This window comes from Pseudopodoces humilis, chromosome 13 (assembly GCF_049639895.1).
Source record: "Pseudopodoces humilis isolate 2021_Gansu_Grassland_sample_001 chromosome 13, ASM4963989v1, whole genome shotgun sequence".
NCBI classification, from domain to species: Eukaryota; Metazoa; Chordata; class Aves; order Passeriformes; family Paridae; genus Pseudopodoces; species Pseudopodoces humilis.
In genome coordinates, this window is record NC_142212.1 from 19,246,611 (window position 1) to 19,262,758 (window position 16,148).

The window sequence follows — 16,148 nt, forward strand, 5'->3', positions numbered from 1 at the left end:
AGGGTGCTGCCGAGTGTTCGGCAATTTTCCATTTGCTGCTGCGGGGAGAAGCGGGGCTGGCTGAGGAAGGCTGGGGAGGGATGCTTGAAGTGTTTTCAAAGGTCCTTTGTCCCCTGAAGAGTTTTGATCAAAACCCTGACAAGGTCAGCTCTTGCTGCAGTAGAACCCAATGCTTCAGAGTAGGAAACAAGCAATGCTTTTATCTCCTAATTTCAGACCTGTCTTTGCTCTCTGCGGATCTGAAATCTCCAGCTGACAACACAGACCCCCAGATTCTCTTTTACAAATGCTGTGTTTAAAACAGATGACCTTTCTTCCTATAAGTATGCTAAATTATCTTAAATTGCCTTTTTTTTTCAGCCAGATATTTTTATCTTCTTTGATTTTTCTCTGATTAGCAGTGACCATAAGCCAGGTTAGCAGCAGAACAGTTCATTAACCAGTGCAAGAAGAGATTTATATTTTTATTTAACTGCTGTTAGTAGATCAGGGAACCCAGAACATTTAATAGCAAGCCAGTACCTCCTTTTTCAAGTTTGTAGTGGTTTAAAGAGGTGCACACTCAGCAGCCAACACTTGGTTCTGATGTGTGTGTTGATGGGAAATGTAGTTCATTTTTATGTCTTCCCAGGCATCTGATTAGAAAACATTTTGAGGGTGTATTTCAGAGGAGAGAGCAGACTGAGCAGTGCTTCATTCAGTTTGAACTTTGTGTCTTGGAGGAACTTTTTCACCCAAACTGCTAAAAGTTGTGGCTGAAGGGTTGTTTGCTTTTGAGGCAATTAGCAGTTTGAGAACCTCAGTGGCCTGAAATGAGCCTCTCATCTCCTTTAAAGCAGATAAGTCTGCTAAGAAAATTTGGGAATTAGCAATCTCAGTGAGAGGTCTTCCTCTTTTCTCAACTAACTGTAACAAATTTCCAAGTGTTCAAATAATTATTTGTTAACTTTTTACGCATTGGATTCAGATTAAAGGACAAAATATTCACTGCAGAAAAGCAGCTTCAGCAAAAAGAGCCACATAACCATAAGGCCTCCTAATCAATGAGTCGCAGAGAGGTTTTAATGGTCTGATTTATTTGGAGAAAATCAGTTAACTTGTACAGTTATCTGTCACTTTTAATGCTGCTCATTTACAGGAGTGTGGAGGGAGTTTCTGTGAGACCAGATGAGAATGAAACATTCCTGGGGGATCTCTGGGGAAGGAAAGGGGTTTGGAAAGCTCAGGGCAGGTCTCTCCTGAGCTCTTTGCAAGACATTTCTGGGATTAAAGGACACCTGTGGGCTTGGGCTGTAGAGCCTGGGAAGGGAAGGAAATAAAGACAGCACAAGTTCCCTGAGATGTGCCAAAGCTGGAGTGTCTGTCCTGATGTGCCAAAGGTGTCTCCAGGGCAACCCAGTCCACATCAAATCAAAACCAGTCTGACACTGGGAGTGAACTGAGAAGCAAACCAATAGCAGGAGAAAGGCAGAGACAGAAAAGGCATTAGAATTCGAAATTAAATCTGGCCTCATCAACAGATACAATTAAAATGATCTATGGAAGAGATTAGCCAGTAAATAGCTGTCAGCCATATGGCTGAAAATAAAGCGTAAATAACTAAAAATAAAACCTCAACTGTACAGAAATAATCTAAAACTCCACTTTTTCTGGGTTTCCTGGGGTGGCAGAAGTGTGGAGGGAGGGAAGGAGGGCAGAGCCCGGTGGGGCAGTGCTGGAGCACCGTGGTCCTCCTTGAGCTGCAGCACAAGGCTGAGCTCATCCTGCTTTCCATTGATTGGAATTATAATGCTTGCCAAGGGCACCTTCAGCTTCCAGACAGTCCCTGTTGTTCCTGAAGCTCTGGAATTGCTAAAAGCAGCAAATAATTCCTGGGGAGCTGCTGGTGCTGCCCAGCTCGTGCTGGAGGCTGGCGTGGCCACTCCAGCCCGGGTCTGATGCAGCACGGGCGCTGATCCGAGCCCACGGAGTGCTGAGGATGAGACCAGCAGCTCTCCACAGCTCCCTTCCAATTACTGAGCCTCAGCAACTGCCACAGAAGCAAATCCGTGGCACTGGAGTCCCTCAGAAACAAATGACAGCAGTGAGCGCTCCTGACTGCGACAATTTGGAGAGCATCAGCCAGCTGAGAAGCTCCTGTTAATGTCAGTGCTGCTGATGGGTGAAATATCACCTGTGTCCCTGCTCTCTGCCAGCTGCCCTGCGGCTTTTGGGCTGCTGCAGGGCCAGGGCAGGGAGAGGTGAGCCAGGACAGAGGTGGGTGACTGCTCTCAGTGCATGCTGTGCCATCTTCCTCCTCCTCCTCCTCCTCCTCCTCCTCAGCCACCCAGGCTGTGCCATTTGTGGCAGCAGGTCTGTGAGCCCGAGTGTGCCCACCAAGAGCCTGTGGAACAGCAGAGGACACCCCCAGCAGCTCCCAGGATGGGCTGGGGGCTCCTGGGTGCTCCTGGACACCTTGCCCAGCACCAGGGAGCCCCAGGGTGAGCTTCCTGCTGCGTTTGTGCCTTGGCTCAGGCTCTTTTCAGCTGTGTCAGGGCAGTCTCAAGGCTCTTGATTCCCTCACATCACTGTCAGACACAAAATGATTTACACAGATGCGGCTCAAAGTGAGATGAAAGAAGAAGAAAGTTTATTAGTTCTTTCAGTATTTATAGGTTTTTGACAACAACCAGTCATTGGATAGTCAGGTCACCACCCTCCCAACCACACTGGCTGGGAGAGACATCCATTAAAATGTATATCTTTAATGGAATGTATAAACACCTATGTTTATAATTACTTTCCTGGGAAAGTGGCTAGAAATTATGAAAACAATATCAAAAGGTCTGATTCTCAGGGTGACAGCCTCAAGCCTCCCCAGGAGGGAAGTGCCCCTGAGCCCTCCTGCAGCAGTGCCAGAGCTGCTGCTGAGGCTCTTTCCACCCCATTTCCCAGTCTGCTTGTGCAGAGCTTCGTTGGCATTAAGGATGCAGGAAGGCTCCTTCATTTTAGTGAAACTGGGAAATAATTGAGCAGGACAAAGCAGGAATTAATAAAAGATTTTCCATGCAGGTCTGCAAGTGGCTGAAGGTGAGAAAGCAGATTGTGCTGCAGGATGTGATCCTGGGGAGGCAAAAGTGTTGCAAAAAGAGGTGATTTTAGGGTGGGAGAAAGGTTTTTCTGGAGTCTCCTTAGGTGATGCCTCCACAGGGCACAAGTCATTGGTGTTCCAGTGGGATTTACTGGGCAAAATCAGGTTTTCTGTGTTCACTGACTTAGAGCAGAAAAAAAACCAGACCATAACAGGAGGCAAAGCTCATTGAGAGAACAGGGGGAGCCTGAAGTGCTCTTGTTCAATGGGAGAGGGTGGGGATGACCCAGGAATTAACATTCCATCCTCACCTGCAGGCTGCCCTCAGAGGCTGCAGATAACCCCCTGTGCAGGTGGGGAACGTGGGGACTGAAACAGGACATTGTAACCTGCAAGTGCCACTGCAGATAAACCCCTGAGTTCATCTGAGTGATTATCTGAGAGCTTGGCAGCGTGAAAAGCCCTCATCCTGCTGGGGAAACCTCGGGAATGGAGCACCTGCTCCAGCACATCTGCCCGGCAGCAGCTCCTGCACCACGCCACGGAGCCAGGGCAGCACGAGCTGCAGGGGTTCTCCTGGACACAGGGCTGAATGTCAAAGCACAGACACGTGGAAAACCTACACCAGCTGCTGATGTGTAAATGAAAGTCAGCCCCGAGTAAAGACACGGAAAACTCATGTAAATGATTCATTCAGAATTTATGAGGCGCGTCCGGAGAGACTCACGTCAGCTCCCTGCGCAGGGCAGGGCTGGCTGCTGCTCACACCATCCATAATTAATGCCCACTCAAAAGGGTTTTTTGTTGGCTGAAAAGAAAAGATAAATAAATAAAGCTCCTGTGCCTGCTGTCTTTGCAGAATCACCGTTTTGGATGACGGGAGCCTGCGCATCGTCAACGTCACCAAATCGGACGCGGGGAGTTACACCTGCGTGGCCACCAACCACTTCGGGACAGCGAGCAGCACGGGCAGCCTGCTGGTGAAAGGTGACTAAAACCATTCTTATTGTGGCTGTCTGGGGCACAAACTCCTGTTTGTTTTCATTATTCCTCCTCCAGGGCCGGATTTCGGCGTTTCAGGAATTGCGGGTGCTTTTTCGTCTTCTGTCAAATGGTGTTTTCAAAAGGAAAAGCTGTGATTTGTCAGAGACATTTAAAGGAATAATTTGACAAAGATATTTAAAGGAATCATTTGAGATAAACAATGAGAGGCACTGACAAATGTGTTGAATTAATTTTTGCCCTGCTGATGAGTAGTCCAGGGTCTGATTAATTATTATAGGCCATGAACATACAGGTTATTACCCTTGCACTCACTCTCTATCTCCTTCTCATTTGGGGAAAAATCTATATTGGATAGCAAATCAAGAAACATTGATTACAAAGTGATGAATCAATCAAAAAGCTCTAATGCTGTCAGTTTTAATTCTCCCACACATTGGCAGTGATGGATCATACTCAGTTACAGGCTCTCCTTGTCAACTGTTTCTGTGGTATATAGAAAATACTTAAAATGTTTCAGTGTGGGTTTTAATCCGTGTTTTTTATAGCTGGAGCATATCCAGAGGTGTCTTCTGACCCCAATCATTCTGGTATTTTCTGAACCTTGTAGGGAAGCAGGTGGACCCCAAAAACTCTTCAAGTTTGGGGTTGTTTTGAGTCCTTTGTGTGGCATTTGCCCATGCTGGTCCCTGAAAACAAGAACAGAGACAAGAGCAGCGTTGGGTCTCTGTAGGAGCTGATTCTCCCTTTTCTTAATCTGTGTTGTCCTAAGAGGTACCTGCAGCAAACAGCCAGGAAAGGGAGCACGAACATAAAAGAATTTACCCAGCCCCAATCCCATCCCCAGGGACAGCACAGGGGGGGCTCCAGCCCCAATCCCATCCCCAGGGACAGCACAGGGGGGGTTCCAGCCCCAATCCCATCCCCAGGATCAGCAGCAGGGGGGTTCCAGCCCCAATCCCATCCCCAGGGACAGCACAGGGGGGCTCCAGCCCCAATCCCATCCCCAGGATCAGCAGCAGGGGGGTTTCCAGCAGCAGGGTGGGGTTCCAGCTGTCCACATCTGGAGCTGTCCTGGTTTTCCACCTGCTTCAAGACCCCGAGGGGGAGAATCAGGAGCTGCAGTTCAGGGACTGCTTCTCCCACCACAAAAAAGCCAGCTGGTGGAAGCAGCAGTGATTGGGTTGTGTCATTCCAGAGTCATGGTTCTGTAGCTCCTGGCTGATCCTTCCTCCCTCGCAGTGCCCAAGGAATATCCTGTAACTCCCAGGAAAACCTCGGCAGCTGAACCTGACCGCTGCCTTCCCGTGCTCCACAAATCACTCCTCTGCACACTGAGGTTATAAAGGATTAGTGAGGGCTTTTTTCCCCCTCAGTGCTCTGTTTTGACTCCATTCCATTTGCATTAATGGCGGTGACACATGTGCATGAAGCAGAGAATAAACTCTTAAGCCCAAGACATGGATATTAACAGCAAACTGAGAAATGCAATTTGGAAGTCTGGCCCATAAAAAGTATAAAAGAGCAGAAACTATTCTGAACTCCAAATGAACTGTGTAAAATATTGTGTTAGAGAGTGAAATGCTTGAGTTTCTCTGCCCTAAGTAGAACAAGTGTGAGTTTGGACAGAAATATGAGTGAATTCCTTATTTTAACTCAGTTTTGTGGTGTACAAAAAGACTAATTTAACAGCTGATATGGTTTTTGACCTTAAGATATGCTTGCATTCTTTTCTAACTCCTCTTGTGTCATTGAGTGAAAAACTGTGAAGGTCAAGACATTTTTTCTAACCTTCCTGTGTTCTTCCATTAATATTGCAAGCTATCCTTATTTATTGTTTTTTTTTTTTAAATTTCCTTTCTCAGGGACAGATGCCGACAGTGTCAGAGACAGTGTAGGCAAGGATGGGAGGAGGAGGGGAATATGTTCCACCAGAAGCAAGGAAGCTTAAAATAACTCTCTGGCAAACAACCAGAGAGGGATGAATAAATATTCATTTTATGCATGAGTAGACAGTTTAAAAAATATCAAATCCTGACAGGTGCCCATAGGGCTGGGTATTAACATTCTGTTGTCAGGCTGGGTGAACCCCAGTGGTTTTCTGAACCAGTGCAGTTGTGCTTTGGGTCTGTTCTGTTGGCTGGTGCTAAATGAGAACCTCTTGGCCTCCAAGACCTGAAATCTTAGAAACTTGCTTGTACAGTTTGACCTTTAAATTAAAAAGCAGGATTGAGTTTGTAAGGCTGGAGAAGCAGCTCCTTCTAAAGCAGTGTTCAGAGCTCTGTAAAACATGGTGTGTGTTTCCATGTATTACATAAATATTAATTTTCCATCTTGTTCCTTCATTTTTTTCCTGTACTTGAGGCTAAATGTTCAATTCTTCCAACACACAGAAAGATTAGAGGCTCTCTGAGCACCAGGGGATTAAATGACAAATAGAGTAAACAGGCACAGCCTGTACAATATGAGTTCATTTGTGTTTAATGCAGTGATATCAATGGCTGATACAGCAGCAGGCTGCAAGAGGAAGCTGATGCCAAGGGTTTGCAATAAAAGCTGTGGATGTGGGAAGCACCAGGAGAGGCTCCTGTGCTGATATCCCAGCTGAGCAGGCTGTGGGAGCAGCACCCCAAACATCTGCTTCGGCCTCAGCTGTAAATCCATCTCCATATCTAAATACAGCAATTCTAATACAATTTAATTTAAATTTCTCTCTGAATGCTTGGTAGAGTTGGTGCCTCCCATGGGGGAGTGCAGCAATTCCCTTCACATTGGCACATCCCTGACAAGGGCAAGTTCCAATGGCTTTATTTGCCTCTTTAATTACGATGCACCTTTAACATTTTCCGACTGCTGTGAGCTCCTCTCATTTGGGCTGTCATGGGAAGGCTCAAGGCAGAAAAAGCAGCAGAACTTTCACTGGCTGGAATCTGTATCACTTTAGCAGGAAAAGAACACAAAGATAATGTCAGGAGGTTATTTTTTCCTCACGCTTGAATAGACTGATAGTCTTGATTTTGTCCAGCACAGTGATTCAAATTATTTCCTATAAAACAGCACATTTTTCATTCCCAGCCTATTCCTCTGTGTGAACGTTGAAGTGCTGCATTGCAGTTAAAATTGATTAAATACTGTAAATTCTGGCCCATTATCGAGTAACTTTTCAGAGACTTCAGATGTCGCTGCCTTTAAACCTGGAATTCTTGCTGTGTTTGTTCCATCCTTTAGGACACAGCGTTTGTCTTCTGCAGAAAGTGGCAGTGGGATGTGATGGCCCCCTCTGGCCACCCATGGCTGTCTCTGTTTCACCACCACCTGATCAGAATTCAAACTTCATTGTTTGGAATTTGTGTGGTGCTTGCCTCGTGTCCTTGGGGTTTGGTTTAGGTTTTGGGTTTTTTTTAATCAGTGAATTCCAGTAATTGTGAATTTCACCAGCTGTTCTCAGCTCTGTTGAGTTTGAAGTGACTTGGGAGTAACTGGGATATCAATTCCTTGGAGTGGGACTTTAACTTTTTCCCCAAGAGCAAGAATAAACCACACATTAAGGTGTTGAGGGTCTTTTTAACATGAACCAAGGGAAAACAACAGCAGCTGCTGAAATGTATTGACCTATTCCAGCACTGTCCACATCCCCAGGAGCCCTCTCCAGACCTGCCTGATTTTTTCCCCTTTGTTCCTATGGAAAAGCAGTCCCAGGAAGCTGCTGCAGGCATTTTCCATCCCACCCATCCCTATTCTGGGTTTAGTGGTTGTCATTTTGCAACACGAGTGGCCCCTCTGTCACTGAGCTCTGCCTTGTTCCTGCAGGGCTTAAGGTCATGCAAAGTCTTTATTTTTCTCTCCTCATCATTCAGCATCATCTTAAATTCATGTTGGTTATGCCTCAGCCCTTAAGGAAGGGACCTGCTTAAGTGACACCTGCAGTTGAAAGCACAAAATGTAATTTAAAAAAGAGAGGCAGAGTTTAAAGGAATAATCCCAGAGCAGCACTGGAGGGTTGTCCATATTTTCTGAGCTTTTTGTAATTTTCCTGGATAGCACTCGAGGTTTATGTTCACCTGGTGTCAAAACCAAGATAAAGATTCAACTCTGAAACCATCAAAAGAAGTTTCCTTATTCTTAAATTTTGTTTTATCATTTGCTGAACACAATTTTTATATGTAGTCCAGCCACGAATGAATATTCCTTATCAGGTCTAATACGTTGGGGTTTTTTTAATTTCATGGAGGAAAAGTCAGTTTAGAGTATGAACTTGTACTCCAGAATCTCTAAATCAGGGATTTGTAGGCAAAAAAAGCTCAGAGTGCCATGGAGTTATGAAGGCTCTGATTTATTCATGAGAACATGTTATGTATTCTCCTGTTTAAGTAATAAAACTTATTTCTAAGTTAGGAAAAACCTTTCTTGACTTCTGAGTCACAACCAGCAGCAAAGGCTTGATTTTCACAATTGACAAGGGAAGCCATAATCTTTGGCCATGAAATTGCAAAGGAAAATATCCCGCTCTAATTGGGCTATTTCCACTGACACCAATTATTTCTAGGACACAATTAAGGCTCTTTTGCTGGGTTTAAGTAAAATTATGACCCAGAGCAGTGCGTGAAAGGCACGATTATAAATGAGAGAGCTGTGCACTCACATCTGCCCTCCCTCCCTCAAGCCTGGCAGTTGCTTTGGGTGCTCTTTGCTGCATCTCCTTCACCAGCCCTGGCTGGGAAATCCTGAGCTGATGATGGAACACGAGGTTTAATCAGGATTTTATCCTTCCCTGTCCATTCCAACCCAGGCTGCTGTGTGATGCTGATCCTCATGGCCTGTGCAGGTGTGAGGGGCTCAGTCTGAGTTCAGCACTGGCAGCTGCAGCTCTTGTTGCACCTAAGGCTGGTAAAGTCTGGTTTCCCTCCCAGCTCTGTCCAGGTGAGGACCTGAGGTCGTCAGAAAAATCAGTTCAGCCCCAGAGCAGCCCAAGGAAATCGCTGTGGATCCTGCCAGCACCCCTATTTTTCTCACAGTTAATTGAAGCAAAAAGGTTGTGATTATTCTGAGCTGGCAGAAGTGACAAAATGAGAAGCAGATGGTGCCCGTGCTGTTGAGCTTTCCCCAAAGCCTCCCCTCCCTGGGCTGCTCACCTCTGGCTTCTGATTTTCTGAATGTGAGCTTGGCAAACACAACTGATCCCTGCTCTGGGACAGGGACAGCACCCAGGGACAGCTCCTGGAGCTGGGTTGGGTTTTAGGGAAAGGCTCTTCCCCAGGGAATGGGAACATTCCCAAGGCTGCCAGAGCTCCAGGAAACACTCCCAGGGAGGATCTGGGGGGTCTGTGCAGGGCCAGGGGCCCTGTGGGTCCCTTCCAGCTCAGGATGTTCCATGGTTCTGTGATCCCACAGCTGCTGTGATCTGTGAGCAGTGACACCCTGAGGATGATGATGATGCTGAGGGTCAGAGTGAGCAGCTGTGGCCCCTTTGGGGACATTTCCTGTCACAGGTTTGTGGCCAAACATTTCAGCAAGACTTGGGTCACAGAACGGTGAATGAGCAGCACAGAGAGAGCTCTCAGTTTCTTTCTGGGGAAAGAAAAAACCCAGTCAGCAGCTAAGGACAAAACCAGTGAATGGCAGAGAGAGAGATGTAAATGAAATCAAATCCCAGTAATAAAATCAAACAGCAGTGCATTGCTCTCAGGGCTGGCTGAATGAAGTAAGTTCAGAGTTTCTTTTTCTCTTGTAAGCTCCTACTGCTCATAACAAATAAAACTTGTAAACATAACACAAGTGTTAAGCTTCATTAAATTTGCAGCAGACAATTAATTTTTTTTTTTTTCAGGCAATTCAGAGGTTCTTCTGTAGTACTGATTTAGTTTAATTGAACATATTACCACAAGCAGACAATAAGAAATATATTGAAGATATCCATCTGGCTCCCACTGCAAACCTCGTGTGTCGTTTGCTGGGGCTGTCACAGGCCTTACTAATTGCCTCATTTTGGCTCTTTCACAATCAGTGTGATTTAGCCATTAACATGATAAAAGTCATCTCTGTGAAGGGCTGATATTAAAAGGCATAGATCTCCTCCTGCCTTGCTGTGGTGCCAGTTTTGGACAGATCCCCGGCGTTATTGGAGTGATATTTTTCAAAGCGGAAATACAAACGATCGGCTCCCCGGGAGAAACTTCTGCAGGTACCTGGGGGTGGTGATGGAGGGGCTGCAGCTGCTGGGAAATGTTCCCTCTGCATTTGGGAATTCCCTCCCACCTCCTTCTCCTTTCTCCTCACTCCCTCCAAGCCCCAGCCAACCTTCAGGCACATCAAGGGTCTTAAAACTGCTAATTGCTCGGGTAAATAATGGAACCGACACAGCAGCGAGTGCTGCTGCTTCTAGACACACCTGATTCAGCACATAAAGTGGAAAAAAGTTGTATTTTTAGAAAAGTTCAACCATTATGTCTGAATAACCTGTAGAGGGAAAAAAAACCCAACAGTATTTTTGTTCTGTATTCTTTCCTTAAACCCATAATGTATTGCAGGGTCAGCATTACTGCAGCCTCTCCTACCACAGGAAAAAAAAAAATATAAAATTTAGAATAATGCCTCTAAAAGCTCAGCACTTTTGTTTTAGGAATTTTTCTGACTTCTCCCAAAAAAGCAGGAGGTTCAGTTGTTTAGCTCTTGACAGAAGATGAGATCCATACATCAGCTGGAAGAGGAGACGACCTGTGGGTTAAACACAGACTCTTAATGAGATGAATGCAGGTTAATTAACAGTTTTCATCAACTCGCTTCAATTTATTTTAACACGCTGCATCTCAGAAAGGTTAAAATATTTGTCACTTTTGGAATACAAATGAAAGCCCAGCGTGGTTGAAACAAAGCCACAGGTCACATTTGAATCCAAGTCAATGCAGTGTGAGTGTGTTTATGTGTGTGATTGGACAGAAATCATAATTAACAAATGATTTTGCAGTGGGGCCCTGGCACAGAGTGCCCAGGGAAGCTGTGGCTGCTCCATCCCTGGAAGTGTCCAAGGCCAGGTTGGACAGGGCTTGGAGCAAAGTGGGATGGTGGAAGTGTCCAGCTCAGGATATTCTCTTATGTCCAGCACTGGTATTGGGAATTCATGCTCCTGTTCCCCCAGGCTGGGAGATCAGGGGCCATATCCCATCTCCTGCAGCTCTGTGTGCCCCTCCAGCCAGCAGGAATTTCAGGCACTGGGAGCTCTGGATCCTTGAGCTTTCAGCTCTGTGGAGCTGCCCTGGCTGGCAGAAAATGGAACATGACAGCTGCACTTGACGTTTGCAGCTGTGCTCAGCATTCCATGGGATGCAGTCCCACATCTCCTCCTTGCTGGGGGAGATCCTGGTTCTGAGCCTGCATTAGTGCAGGACATTTATTCTGGGACAGAATAATGCACTTTAGTGCAGGACATTTATTCTGGGACAGAATTTGGACACAGAGAGCTTGTCCTCCTTTCAAAGCGTGCAGTGGGATGAACTTCCAGGCCGGAGTTCTGTGGGAATTCCAGAAATCCTGGGTGAATTAGGGTGATACTCAAAGGGAAAGCAGCAAAAGAGAAGGCTGAGGTCACTGTGGCAGTGTCCCCAGAGCCACTTGTCCCCAGTTCTCCAGGCATCCCGTGTGCCTGGCGTGGGGGAGATGGTGATCTCAGCATCAGCTGTGCTGGGAGTGACTGAGATCCCTCTCAGGTGAGGGTAAGGAAGCAATGTGGGAGAACAAAGTGAACTTTATATCCTTGAAATCAGTGCCTCGGAGCAGACCAGCCTGAGGGTGATGTTTTTAACATCAAAGAGACAGAGGAAATGTTTAGAGAGCACATTTTCCATGGTGGGAGGAGGAAGAGTGGTGCAGAGGAGAATCTGGGACAGTGTTTGGGGAAATCCCAGTCCTTTTGTGCATTTTCTCAGGAGCACTTTTGGAAGCAGTTTAGCAGAGCCAAACACCCGAGGATTTGAGCTGATGGGAGCTTTTCTCCCTGAGCCTGGATTGCCAACAGGTTCCTTATCAGATAATAAAAGCCAGGTGGCACCCAGATACAGCCTGGCACTGACAGGTCAGGGGGTCTCAGATCAGGGGTTCAGCTCTGCTGAACGACAGGGAGGAGGTGCTTCAACTTCAGGGACTCCTGTGACCTGATTTTCCCTTTTTTTGGTGCAAGATTATGAGCAATCCCATCAGAGATCACATGGGGACAGGAGTCTCTTGTCTTTATCCCAAAATCCAAATGTTCCTGACTCAGAAGCAGGTGGGCTCTGAAATACGTGGAATTTCGTCAGCTTGCCATGGCTTGGGTTGGTTGTCTCTGTCTCAGTCACACATGCACTTGGAATATGAATTTTGCTTTCATTTGAAGTTTTTTAAGTGGGCCATGAAGAACCAATCCAATTTGTAGGGTGTTTTCTTCCAGGTTTGTTAGGAATATATGTGAATATAGAGTTTATTTAGGAAATCAGCAGTATTTCAGCAGTGAAAATTTCAGTTCCCATCCTAGGGGCACAGCAAAAAGTCTCTGTAAAAATCCATTAGTCCTGGGAGCTAAACTGAGCAGCTGACAATGAAACCATTCCCTGCAGGAGAGAGCCACAGGTGGAAGTGTCTGGGAGAAAACTCCAGACCATGACTGACCCCAGCACTGAAGCCAGGCTGAAAGGAGAGGTGGAGCTGCTGTTCCTCCTCTTCCCTGTGTGTGTCTTCCCAAGCTGGATCTTCATCCTGGCCTTGGAATTATTTACATGAGAAAAACTCGTGGCTAATTTGAGGCAGAATGCGGTGGAACAGCAGAAATGTCAGGGGCACTTTTTAATGATGCTCTGTGAGGAAGATTTATTCAGGAGAGAAGGCGCTGAGGATTTGGAGCAAGTTCTAATGAGGAATGGTCTTGGGGGTTGTTATTTTCATTTCACCTGTGGTCCTGCCTCCACCCTGCCCCTGACATCAGCAGCAGGGCTCAAGCACGAGGCAGCAAAGCAGGAGCCCTCAGAATGTGAAGTTTGTCTTCTCTGTGTGCCGCTAATTAAAACGAGTCACTTCCTTAGGAGGGAGCACAGGGCATGGTGAGCCAATCTCATCTTCACCAGGAAACAAACGAGACCTTTCCGGCCCAGGGAGTTTTGTTGCAGTGTTTTTTTGGTTGGTTCTGGTCTCTGGTTTGATCAGTAATAGGGGTTTGGGCGTCAGACTTGCTCACGCTGCTGTGGAGGCCTCAATGGGGATGCAAGAAAAAGTTCATCTGAAATAAAAATATCTGCTGTGCACAGTGGTGCAGGGAGACAAAACAGCTCCTAATGAAGGCTTGATCCATTTTATAGGCTGGGCAAATAAGGCAGCAGAGACTTTTAATGACTTGCTCAAGGTCAGACACAAAGTGAGGAGAAGAACTCATTTTACTCCCAATTACTCCAAGTCTGTGCCCACACCGGAGCAACCTTCCTCTTCATTTGGCTCTCTTCCTTCTCTTTTGCTAATCTAATTCTCTTTTTGATGGAATTGTTGAGTTGGATTTGGCTGTGACTCAAAGTCTGGATGTTCAGACTGGTGTTTGAGGGGCTGGGTCACTGCTGTGCTCAGCTGGGATGCATTCCCTGTGGGAACAGAGATAAAATCACCCCCTGCTTTTGCTTTCCCTTCTCCCCGGTGCCTGGCTCGGTTCTTTGGATACCTGGAACATCCTGAGGTTTGCAGCTTTGTGCTTTGTTTGATTTAAACTCACAGGTACTTTCTGACAATGTGCATTTGCCAGGAGTTAAAAGAGAACAGTAAAATTACAAAAAAAAAAAAAAAGTAAAAAAAATAGTCAAAACTTCTCCTGTTTTCAGAGGTATCCATAGGTGCTCCCTTCCAGTTCCCTTTCCACAATGAGAAGATGAATGTCTTGAATGATTCATGTCATCATGAATGATTGATCAATGTCCTGGACACCAAGCCTGGCTTATCCCAAGGCAGGGATGACACAGCCAGCCTTGATCTGTGTGACATTAAGGATGGTTAAGCTGTGGATCATTCTCTGGGAAGCTGGAAAGTCCAGCCAGGGATTTTCTGGCTGTTCCCTAAGTTTGACAGCTCAAGAGGCATCTGCTTCTAATGACTCTTAATTTGGGATTTATTCTGTCATGGCAGCTAATTCTGAACATCTCGGTGCTGATGAGGAGAGTGGGTAACAGGCATGGAATTCACGTGGGAAAGGCCTAAAATACTCACTTGTGCCTTAAAAATGCAAAGACAGTGGCAGTCACTCCATGATTCTGCAGTTTGAGTGCCTGGATGTTGTATTTTTATTGCTCTGCTGCTTCCTGAAATTTTTGATTGATGATCATCACTATTAAAACCACCTAAAAACACCATAAACAAACAAACTCCAGAGGGTGAACTGTTCCAAGGGGCAAAATGTTGTTTTGTGTCCATGGGCTCCATGGAATCACATCTGCACAATTCCCCTGGTTTGTGGTACGAGGAGAGCAGTGATTGATCCCTGAGGGACTCACAATTTATCACAGATTAGATATGATTTCTGCTGTATCTGATTAACCTTCTCTGCGAGATGGCCATCGTTTCTGCAATGACAGCAGATTATTCCGTGCTCGAAAAGACGGATATCGGCTCGTCGCAATCAATAGCCCACAAAAGGTGACGCCTTGAATTCCCCAGGTTATCCACAAAGATTGTCACCAACGCCTGCATCGTTTGTCAAATACAGAGATCTCACTTGAGGCAGCTCTGGAGTGAAGTGGGTTTTATTTCAGTCTGCAATGCAGAGCTGGAGAAGGATGTTTGAGGTTCCTGGTGTAATCAGGCGCTGTTGCATCCTGCCGCAAAGAGCAAGAACAAATTTCCCTGAGTGACAGATTTGATTGTCATCTCCAGAGCCCATTACATGTGATTTGCTTTGTGACAATTGTATGGAGAGAGCTTGATTGGATCAGATTGCATTGCACTGGGTAAAATGGGGGTTAAAGTGGAGTATTGGGTCCTCTCCCCACTCCCTGCACTCTCGCTGGAGTGGATGTATTTTCAGATATTTTTTGTCTTTGAATTTGCTCCAATGGCACACCCCTCCCCAGTGTCCTCCCGTGCAGCTCCATCCTTAATGTGTTTTCAGATTTAAATTAACTTTCATTTGTTATTGAGCCACCCAAGGAATGCAGATTGGGGCGTGCAGAGTGCAGTCCCCTCTGGGCAGTGGGGGACATCCATTCCTGGCAGGGAGGCTCTGCCATCAAACTTTGTGGAGTTTTCCGTCTGTGGGAAGCTCTTTAGTGAAGCTGAGGATGAAACTTGGAAGGGACAGATCACAGGGAGCAACAGCCAAAGTCTCCTCTTACAACAACCTTTCCCTCCCTCACAGAAAATTCCTGACAAAATTCCTGAGAATTCCTGACGAAGGGGCTCAGGCTCCCAGCTAGGAGCAATCCCATGTCCCCGCACTGCTGTGGGGAGATTTAAGCCAAACAAGTGGCAAGATAAGGATCCTCCTTCAGCAAAGCAATTTTAGCGTGTCCTGAAGGCCCAGCTCAGCCCTGTGTGAGGCTGAATTGAGTCTGTGCTCTCCCAGGAAAGGTCAGATGTTCCATCCCTCCCTTCCCTGATCCCTGCTGAGCACAGGGCCACCTCTCACTGCAGAGATCAGTGCTGCCTGATGGCACAGAAAGCTCTAATCACCAATCACAAATATTTCTAAAATCAGAGCTAAGTGACTTTATTCCCAGGCCTAAAGTCCCTTTTCAAAACCGATAGTCTCCTTTTAATAGGATTATATTTTATTAGGCTGAACTGCCATAGTACACACCAGAGGGTGGAAACGCTGCAGAATCTTCTGTTAAGAATGTGTGTAATAGCTGATTGGAGGGAAAAAAAGAGATATATAGGCATAAAAGCCAAGTGCCTGTTCCTGAAAGCATCTGTGTGACTCATCACAGCTCACAGGTGGGATATTTTAAAAGCCAAATACTGTAAATACTTAACCTTTTCCCCATTTCTTTTTCATCTCAATTTTGGCCATGCCCCATGAAGTACTCAATCTATTCAGCTGTAATTTGCTCTGCTAATTCCTCTATGTGTTCAGTCA

At 46.1% G+C, this 16,148-nt stretch overlaps 1 protein-coding gene across 2 annotated transcripts in view; it reads left to right on the top strand.

Annotated features, from left to right (window-relative positions):
* The window catches only part of LOC102105551 (contactin-4), a 267,243-nt gene that overhangs the window by 233,241 nt on the left and 17,854 nt on the right, over positions 1-16,148 (top strand). For both annotated transcript variants that reach the window (XM_088061668.1, XM_088061669.1), the window contains one exon: positions 3,930-4,057. In XM_088061668.1, the coding sequence (XP_087917794.1) occupies positions 3,930-4,057 (128 nt within the window). The remainder of the gene's footprint in view (positions 1-3,929; positions 4,058-16,148) is intronic.